The sequence below is a fragment of the Lampris incognitus genome, chromosome 8, assembly GCF_029633865.1.
Source record: "Lampris incognitus isolate fLamInc1 chromosome 8, fLamInc1.hap2, whole genome shotgun sequence".
In the NCBI taxonomy this organism is placed as follows: domain Eukaryota; kingdom Metazoa; phylum Chordata; class Actinopteri; order Lampriformes; family Lampridae; genus Lampris; species Lampris incognitus.
The window spans coordinates 45,660,509-45,670,722 of record NC_079218.1 but is presented as its reverse complement, the minus strand read 5'-3'; the positions used below and the strand labels follow the sequence as shown (position 1 = coordinate 45,670,722).

The 10,214-nt window shown below is 46.7% G+C and overlaps 1 protein-coding gene across 1 annotated transcript; it reads right to left on the bottom strand.

Annotated features, from left to right (window-relative positions):
- Positions 1-555: 555 nt before the first annotated feature.
- exosc8 (exosome component 8) lies at positions 556-7,045 on the bottom strand. The gene is made up of 11 exons (XM_056284660.1): positions 6,607-7,045; positions 6,070-6,106; positions 5,835-5,898; positions 5,664-5,737; positions 5,522-5,567; positions 5,322-5,427; positions 5,153-5,198; positions 4,971-5,067; positions 3,567-3,687; positions 3,357-3,463; positions 556-776 (listed from the first exon to the last, which is right to left on the bottom strand). The coding sequence occupies exons 1-11, from the start codon at positions 6,621-6,623 to the stop codon at positions 658-660; spliced, it is 834 nt and encodes a 277-aa protein (XP_056140635.1). The 5' UTR covers positions 6,624-7,045; the 3' UTR covers positions 556-657.
- Between the last annotated feature and the right edge of the window lie 3,169 nt (positions 7,046-10,214).

The window sequence follows — 10,214 nt, the reverse complement described above, 5'->3', positions numbered from 1 at the left end:
GCACTACGTGTGAGGAACCATACACATTTTTTTGGAAAAGAAATGGGTAACAATAGTTCTCACGGGCAGGGGGCTTCCACAATAAGACCGTTCTTTCCCCCTCTGGATGGCTTCCTTCGTGGAGGTCCCGTCGACGCACAGGATTCGTCACACATTCTCCAGAGAATTCCTTGCGAGCCTGCCCGATCCTCGACGTCTTAGATTGGTTGACCACGGTAGAAACTGCCCTCAAGCACAGGTCCAGGCTGAGCCTACTTTCACCAAATCCTCCATGTGACATTACCTGTGAAAAACAAACCAATCTGATCTTCAGAGTAGTGCTTTGGGGCAGCCCCTCTACCTCTCAAGTGTGTAGGAAGTCTCTTTAACAATCCTGGTGCAGGGCTCCACTGTGAACTCAAGATCCCAACATGCAAGACGGCGTATCTGCTTTTTTTTTGTACAGCACATTTTGAAAAAGCATTTCCTTTTAATTAGTTCGGGAGCCGTGAGTGTATATTCTTACAAGATCAAGAGAGTGTGTGAGCGTTGAGACATTTCTGGACACAGGAATAATTTTTTAAAGGGTCTTTGTCAGCAGTTTTATTGTTATTAAAAAAAGAATATATATTGACAGTGAAAAATAAAACTTTTAGATAAAAGTGTTGTTTGTGGTCCTTATTGTGCTTCCTTGATGCTCTGTATGACTTTGTCGATGAGCTTCTGGATCTCTCTCTGCCGTGCCGTGGCTCTGCTGATACATTCCTGTAGCTTCTCCTCCGATAGTGATGTCCCACCTGAGCCAAAGAAAGCAGAGGCTGGCATTAACTTGGCACTGATTCCTTAAAACAAGCAACACGTAATCCCCGAGAACATTTATTAGTCATTTCAGTCAAAGGGGGAACTTTCACTGTAAGGAGATTTGCCTCCTTAATCACCTCGGTGACCAGCCTGCAATAATATACCCGACCCTGAAACATCAGGATTAGGAGGCTTAGTTGAAGGGTGCTGCCTGTGAGATGGTCTGGCACAGTGATACACCAGACCATGTCGCCCAACGTCCTCACCGTTAACCATTTGTCGACAAGAACGTAACGTATGAGCATCTGGGTAGCGTAGCAGTCTAGTCCGTTGCCTGCCAGTACGGAGATCGCCGGTTCAAATCCCCGCGTTACCGCCAGCTTGTTCGGCCGTCCCCACAGACACAATTGGCCGTGTCTGCGGGTGGGAAGCCTCCTGTGCTCTGGTCGCTGCACCAGCGCCCCCTCTGATCGGTCAGGGAGCCTGTTCGAGCAGAAGAGGGAACTGGGGGGGGGGGGGGTTGGGTAGCATCATCCTCCCACGCGCTATGTCCCCCCTGGAGAAACTCCTCAGTCAGGTGAAAAGAAGCGGCTGGCGACTCCACATGTATCAGAGGAGGCATGGCTTCTGCAGCCCTCCCCCGGATCGGCAGAAGGGGTGTGGAACAGTGACCGGGACAGCTCGGAAGAGTGGGGTAATTGGCCAAGTACAATTGGGGAGAAAAGGGGGGGGGGCCCAAAAAAAAGAACGTAATGTATCCATTTATTTATTTATTTATTTCTATTAGGTGGGCTTCTGTGTGAATGCTTGTCCTAAGTTTGGTACAAGCAGTTGTTATATTTAGTTTATTGGTTAGTAGGAGATTAAAACTCATGCAGTAGGGGTGGACTCTGTTCAGATGGCTGCCTAACCTAATGTTTAAGTCCCTGGCGGCAGCAAAGAACTAAGAACAATGCAACATTTCTTAAGTTTTCTAAGTCAGCGGTTGGTTGTTGGTAGTCACACCATGAAAGCACCTTCTGAAGTGGCCAAAAGTAACCAATGGCCAATAGCTCTGGTTAAAAAGATGCCTGTTGGTTCCAAAACGTGAAAGTCTATGTCATGACTACAACGGCTCCTTAGTTGGATAATGGCAAAGTTGTTTTTGCTGAGGTGGGTGGTCATACACTGTTACTAGCTCTTCGTTTGCTTTTTTTGTTTGAGTTATTGATATTAGCCTGATTGTGATCCATAACAGAAATGTGTGGTCAATAACAAGATCAATGAACTTGAGTTCCTGTTCTATCATCAAATGGGCGGCATGGTGGCCCTGTGGTTAGCGCTGTTGGCTCGCAGCCGGAAGGTTCTGGGTTCGAACCCTGGGGTTCTCCAACCTTGGGGGTCGTCCAAACTTGGGGGTCATCCCAGGACATCCTCTGTGTGGAGTTTGCATGTTCTCCCCGAGTCTGCGGTGGGTTTTCTCCGGGTGCTCCGGTTTCCACCCATCCATTATCCAAGTCGCTTATCCCACTTAGGGTCGCGGGATGCTGTGGAGCCTATCCCAGCGGTCGCTGGACAGCAGGTGGAGAGACACCCTGGACAGGCCGCCAGTCCATCACAGGGCCGACACATTCACACCTAGGGACAAGTTAGTAGAGCCGATTCACCTGACCTACATGTCTTTGGACTGTGGGAGGAAACCGGAGCACCCAGAGGAAACCCACACAGACAGGGAGAACATGCAAACTCCACACAGAGGACGACCCCCAAGGTTGGACTACCCCGGGGCTCGGACCCAGGACTTTCTTGCTGTGAGGCAACCGCGCTAACCACTGCGCCACCGTGCCGCCCTGCTCCGGTTTCCCCCACCATCAGAAGAAACATGCATGTTAGGATTTATATTCCCGTCTGTGCCCCTGGTCAAGGCAATGGGAAAAGAACTGGAGTTGGCCGGGCGCTGCATGAAGGCGGCAGCCCACTGCTCCTAGCTACACAGATCACAGCGCGGATGGCTTAATTTGCAGTAAATGCATTTCCCCAAGAGGATTAATAAAGAAAACTTGGGCTAGAATTGGTAAATGTACAAAACCACTTGTCTTTCTAATCAGACGCCAAACCTCACTTTCAGGACAGAAGTGAATAGAATTGATAGCAAAAAGATCCTGGAGTAAGAATCTAATTTTCAAAGCTTTTCAAATAATTTCACACTTTCAAACTAACGTGCAATTAGAAGGCCCAATATGGAAAACTTTAGTTTAACTGTTCTACTGGACCAGATGCAACTTTATTGTAGGAATTAATTATAGTGTAGAAGGGAAACTTGTGTTGTTTGATCCCACCAAGAGCACAATACAAAGTCTGCATTACCTTAAATGTAAATATAGAACAAAGTGAAATTGGGATATGAGACGCAATCTCACTTGGACACTCAAGAACAAAATTCATAAAGGAAAGCTTTCTTTCCCAACCCGAGAATTTCTTCAGCTTTGCATTCTGTACAGACAATGCAACTGAAAGTTTCTCTTTGAGGCAGATTGGTTTGTGGGGATTTCTAGGCTAAAAAGTGAGGCATTTTCAGTACTGGTGCTGTTTCTTACCTGGTTTGTAGACAGAGCAAAGACGTCCCTCCTCATCTACGACCACAGTGAGATGAGCGGTCGAAAAATTTTCCTCCTCCGCAGTCGGATCCACTGTCAGCGATGAGCTACACATAAGACATGGCAGGCAGGGTTTGCAAAAGATGCACACCGCATCAATGGAAGAAAGCTACATTAACAAGGCGTCCAGGTTCTTGATGATTCACTTACTTGTCAAACACAGAAAAAGAGATGCCCACTGGATGTTTGTGAATTTGCAGCCCGCTTTTCTTAGCCAGGTTTACCTCTGGTGCGTCTGTCTCCGCATTGATTGTGACCTCTGGAAGTTTTGCTGCAGGTAGAATACGGAAAAGTATGCTATCAACAAGCGGTCAGCAGAAGAGGTATGAAGCAGATGAAAACACTGATGTATCAATATATCAAATTATCACTGGACAATCAATGGCAAATGGAATCATGGTGATTTTCTCAGTCATCCCACCAACATCTTACTAAAGATTTGTTATGAGAGTTCCTGCCGCCGAGCTTGTGTTGTATTGTGTATGACTGAATGGGAGGAGGAAGAGACATTGTTAAATGTAGAGGTGGTGGTAGTGGTGGGGGGGTGAGCAATATAAATGCAATATAGTGCTTATACCAACTGCTGCTTATACAAACTGCTAGGTCTCATTTATGGTGTGTGACACAGTACCTTGGATGTTTAGTTTTACTGTTACTTTTTTTTTGGCATATTACGACTATCGTAGAAATCATCCGTCAACATCCCGAGCTCCATCAGACAAATTTTAAATACTTTTGTAAAAATAATACATGTGCTAAACCTAATCTTAGCTAACTTGCTCCAGCCCCCACTATGTTTGAGCTAAAATTTGGATGTCAAAACACAGCACCAGAGATCATATTAAAGCCAGAATAAAGACATTTTTGCAATGAAATGGCAAGAAACTGATCTGTAGGACAGTTTATTGAGGTGTGTGTGAGAGTGGGGCGGGTCATTGTCTATTAAAGCTGTAAAATATAGTTTTGTTTTTTTTTGGGGGGGGGGTCCCCATTTTTCTCCCCAACTGTATCCGGCCAATTACCCTACTCTTCCGAGCCTTCCCAGTCGCTGCTGCAGACTACCACATGCCTCCTCCCATACATGTGGAGTCGCCAGCCGCTTCTTTCCACCCGACATTGAGGAGTTTTGCCAGGGGGATGTAGCACGTAACGTAATGCTATTTCCCCCCCGAACAGGCGCCCTGACCGACCAGAGGAGGCGCTAGTGCAGCGACCAGGACACATACCCACATCCGGCTTTCCACCCGCAGACACAGCCAATTGTGTCTGTAGGGATGCCCGACCCAAGGTGGACCCAACATGGGGATTTGAACCAGGATCCCCGTATTGGTAGGCAACGGAATAGACCACTACACTACCCGGACGCCCCTGTAATATATAGTTTTGATGGTTGATGCTAAATTAGATTCAATGGTAAAATCTTTTGGACAAATCCTTTCCAAGTTATCATACATATGTACAAAAATCTGTGACTCCTGAAAGATAGTTTAAGTTGCTGTAACAAGGAATTGCACAAATACTCGTAACATGTCACCCAATTCCGCAAACACTTACTGGTTTTCATTGCAGCCAGCAAGGCAATGATGCAAGCATCCATCACATTCCCATCGTAGTCGAGACACATGAGATCACAGTACAGCACCCAGCAGAGCTAAAACCAAAATCGCAACAGTCACTCACAAAAGGATTACGCCTTAACGGCACCATTGTGTTGTTTTCATGTAGTGTGGATTTACCTTTTCTCTCACAATACACAGGTCTTCTGCCAGTATCACTTCAGAGCTACAATGCCAAACACCATGAAGTCAGTAAAAGTTTGCGGTTCGGAATCAGATGAGTGGACACATATCTGTCCCCCCGATGAAATTCACAAAACTGAGAAATGTGGACAGCAGCCTATGGTACCTCTCTATGACATCAGCGATGAACTGGCTGGCAGCCTGTGCCTGTTCTCCCGGAGGCCCCTGGCGGAACTGAGAGGAACACAGAGGTGGCAGGTCCACATTGGGTACTAAGACACACACACACACACACACACTCAGTGTTGCATACTGAGGTTGCCTTGACATAAAGAAGCACAGCCCTTCATTACTCTAAAAGCTTACCAATGTAACCCTTGTTTGGTGTATCAACAGCAGGGTTTGCCAGCTCCTTCGGATGACAAATAAACAAAGTTTACCTTCATCACAGAAACAATGCGGAACGGGCCACTTTACAAAGTTGCTAAATGTTCTCTGTATCATTTACCGCTTTGATCCCACAGATGACAGTGGTGTTTCCGACTTTCACTAAGGCTGAGCCATCTGCTGTGGATATAGACCCTGAGAGAGCAGTCCAGAGGAGAGATGACTCCATGTGGATTACACAATGGATTTTTTTCAGGGATCATACAAACAGTGTATCAGTATTGTACCTTACCTATATTCAGCGTTGTGGTTCTAAATTCCAACAGGTCCCTTCCATCGGGCCGACAGTTTTCTTTCTGAACAAGAAAGGTTTGTAATGTTAAAAATGTATGACACTAGTAAAATCCCCACTACTAAGTAGTGATGGTGTGTAATTCTCTGATCCTGTCAATCAACTGATGAAATTAGGGTTGCCATGGATAACCAATCGGATGCAGAGAAAACAGAGTTGACTTTGTGGCACCAACCAGAAAACTCCTGTGGTATTCCAGGGGCTCAGCAGTTCTGAAAGTGAGGAGGAGGAGAGAGATGTTAAGCTAAAGATGTTATTATACCGGCCACTAACATGGGCCCACATCCAAAATAAGCAGCCAGTCGCTGATAACGGTCGGGAACTTGGACAGCAGCCAGTCAGAGCGGTGTACAAGAGAAGCCGTTCAGTGTTTGTTACGTATCGTGGGGGTGTTTCCGGTTATCGGGCGGAAACATCAAATCTACGTAATCTGTGACCCGAGTTACATCAATATAACAAAGCCACAACAATATAACAAAGCCACACCAGTCCCATCCAGGTGGCCTGTGAATACAGGACAGACCGTCTGGAGGGGGCATAACGCTAGCAACGTTTAACGGAAAGCGGGACCTAGACTTCCTGTTTTGTTTTGGGGTTTTTTTAAACTAGCGGCAAGTTTTGAGATTCTTTTACTGCGGATCAACTCACTTCTTGTCTCTAGTAAGGACATACGTACAGAACAAACTGTTTACTACAACGTAGACACGCTTACTTGTAACCAGCCGCCATGATGTTTTGATTATTCACGTGGGTTGTGATGACGTAAGACGGAAGCCGTGTTCATTCTTCTTCGTTAGTTGTATTGGCGGTTGGCAAACAACGATTTGGCGCGTTACCGTCGCCAACTGGAGTGGAGGGTGGATCAAAACGTCTGCTTACTTTAAAGAAAGCCGTGTCTTCTCAATTAAACGAGTTATTCCACAGGTTTCTGAGAGGGACTGAAAGCCGCTCTCGGCAGCTGCTGCACACCTTCCCCGGAAACTCCTACAACACCCAGAAATGTCCTCTCTGCATCTCCTACTAAGATACTACTAAGGTAGACATCCTGACCCAGTGCGAACCTTGCAGACCCTTTAGGTTGGCTGGTTCTGGATTACTGGCTGTTCCCAGGGTCAGAACTACACGTGGTGAAGCTAGCTTTAGCTTCTATGCGCAAATGTGTAAAATAGCCATAAGAGCTGAACATGAGACGATGCTGACTACTTTCAAATCCAAGCTAAAGACCTACCTGTGTACCATTGCATTTAATTAACTTTCTTTGAAATCAAATCTGTTTGCCTGTTTGATCATTTTTACTCTGTGTGCTTTTGCTTGCTTGCTTTATTGTTTTTTATTATTTGTTTCTTGTGCGTTTGCCTGTGTACTTTGTAAAGCACGTTGGGTTGCCTTTGGGTAGGAAATGTGCTATTTAAACAAATGTGCCTTGCCTGGCCTCGCTGCTGCTACTTTCAGCTGCTCCCGTTAGGGGGCGCCACCGAGGATCATCCGTTTCCATCTCTTCCTGTCCTCTGCATCTTCCTCTGTCACACCAGCCACCTGCATGTCCTCTCTCACCACATCCATAAACCTCCTCTTTGGCCTTCCTCTTTTCCCTCTTCCCTGGCAGCTCCGTCTTCTTCATCCTTCTCCCAATATACCCAACATCTCTCCACACATGTCCAAGCCATCTCAATCTTGCCTCTCTTTGTCTCCAAACCGTCCAACCTGAGCTGTCCCTCTAATATACTCGTTCCTAATCCTGTCCTTCTTCATCGCTCCCAATGAAAATCTTATCATCTTCAACTCTGCCACCTCCAGCTCCCCCTCCTGTCTTTTCATCAGTGCCACTGTCTCCAAACCATATAACATAGCTGGTCTCACAACCGTCTTGTAAACCTTCCCTTTAACTCTTGCTGGTACCCTTCTGTTACAAATCACTCCTGACACTCTTCCCCACCCACTCCACCCTGCCTGCACTCTCTTCTTCACCTCTCTTTGGGACTCCCTGTTACTTTGGACAGTTGACCCCAAGTATATAAACTCGTATGCCTTCGTCACCTCCACTCCTTGCATCCTCACCATGCCACTGTCCTCCCTCTCATTCACGCACATGTATTCCATCTAGCTCCCACTGACTTTCATTCCTCTTCTCTCCAGTGCATACCTCCACCTCTCCAGGCTCTCCTCAACCTGCTCCGTACTCTCACTACAGATCACAATGTCATCTGAAAACATCATAGTCCACGGAGACTCCTGCCTGATCTAGTCCGTCAACCTGTCCATCACCATTGCAAACAAGAAAAGGCTCAGAGCTGATCCTTGATGTAATCCCACCTCCACCTTGAATCCATCTGTCATTCCAACCACACACCTCACCACTGTCACACTTCCCTCATAAATATCCCACACCACTCCTACAAACTTCTCTACAACTCCCGACTTCCTCATACAATACCACACCTCCTCTCTCGGCACCCTGTCATACACTTTCTCTAAATCTACAAAGACACAGTGTAACTCCTTCTGGCCTTCTCTATACGTCTCCATCAACATTCTCAGAGCAAACATCACATCTGTGGTGCATGAAACCATACTACTGCTCGCTAATCGTCATCTCTCCTCTTAACCTAGCTTCTATTACTCTTTCCCATTTTTTCCTGCTGTGGCTGATCAACTTTATACCTCTGTAGTTGCTACAGTTCTGCACATCGCCCTTGTTCTTGAAAATCGGCACCAGTATACTTCTTTTCCACTCCTCAGGCATCCTCTCACTTTGCAGAATTGTGTTACAATCTAGTTAAAAATCCCACTGCCATCTCTCCTAAACACCTCCATGCCTCCACAGGTATGTCATCAGGACCAACTGCTTTTCCACTCTTCATCCTCTTCATAGCTGCCCTCACTTCCTCCTTGCTAATCCACCGCACTTCCTGATTCACTATCCCCACATTCTCCAACCTTCTCTCTCTCTCATTTTCTTCATTCATCAGTCCCTCAAAGTACTCCTTCCACCTTCTCAACACACTCTCCTCACTTGTCAGCACATTTCCATCTCTGTCCTTCATCACCCTAACCTGCTGCACATCCTTCCCAGCTCGGTCCCTCTGTCTAGCCAATCGGTACAAGTCCTTTTATCCTTCCTCAGTGCCTAACCTCTCATACCACCATACGCCTTTTCCTTTGCCTTTGCCACCTCTCTCTTCACTTTACACTGCATCTCCTTGTACTCCTGTCTACTTTCTTCATCTCTCTGACTATCCTACTTCTTTGCCAACCTCTTCCTCTGTATACTTTCCTGTACGTCCTGATTCCACCACCAAGTCTCCTTGTCTTCCTTCCTCTGTCCTGATGACACACCAAGTACCTTCCTAGCTGTCTCCCTCACTATTTCTGCAGTGGTTGTCCAGCCATGCGGCAACTCTTCACTACCACCCAGTGCCTGTCTTAACTCCTGCCTGAACTCCACACAACAGTCTTCCTTCTTCAACTTCCACCATTTGATCCTTGGCTCTGCCTTCACCATCTTCCTCTTTTTGGCCTCCAAAGTCATCCTACAGACCACCATCTGATGCTGCCTAGCTACGTTCTTCCCTGTCACCACCTTGCAGTCTCCAATCCCTTTCAGATCGCGTCTCCTACATAAGATATAATCCATATGTGTGCACTTTCCTCCACCCTTATATATCACCCTGTGTTCCTCCCTCTTCTTGAAATATGTATTCACCACAGCCATTTCCATTCTTTTCGCAAAATCGACCACCATCTGTCCTTCCACATTCCTCTCCTTGACACCAAACCTACCCATCACCTCCTCATCACCTCTGTCCCCTTCACCAACATGCCCATTGAAGTCCGCTCCAATCACCACTCTCTCCCCCTTGGGTACCCTCTCCACCACTTCATGCAACTCACTCCAGGATTCTTCTTTCTCTTCTATCTCGCACCCAACTTGCGGGGCATATGCACTGATAACATTCGTCAATACACCTTCGATTTCCAGCTTCATACTCATCACTCCGTCCGACACTCTCTTCACCTCCAGCACACTCTTGACATACTCTTCCTTCAGAATTGCCCCTTCCTCATTTCTCCTCCCATTCACACCATGGTAGAAGATTTTGAACCCACCTCCGATGCTCCTGGCCTTAAGATATAATATAATATAATATAATATCCATCCATCCATCCATTATCTGAACTGCTTATCCTGCTGTCACAGTTGCAGGGATGCTGGAGCCTATTCCAGCAGTCATTCAGCGGCAGGTGGGGAGACACCCTGGACAGGCTGCCAGGCCATCACAGGGCCGACACACACACACACACACACACACACACACACAC

Bases quoted from the DNA above. Each gene is read 5' to 3' on its own strand.
- exosc8 (XM_056284660.1), bottom strand. The intron at 3,688-4,970 runs GTAAGTGTTTGC...TTCTACCTGCAG, and splicing joins GCTGGCTGCAATGAAAACCA to CAAAACTTCCAGAGGTCACA. The intron at 777-3,356 runs GTAAGAAACAGC...TCTTTGGCTCAG, and splicing joins TTGCTCTGTCTACAAACCAG to GTGGGACATCACTATCGGAG.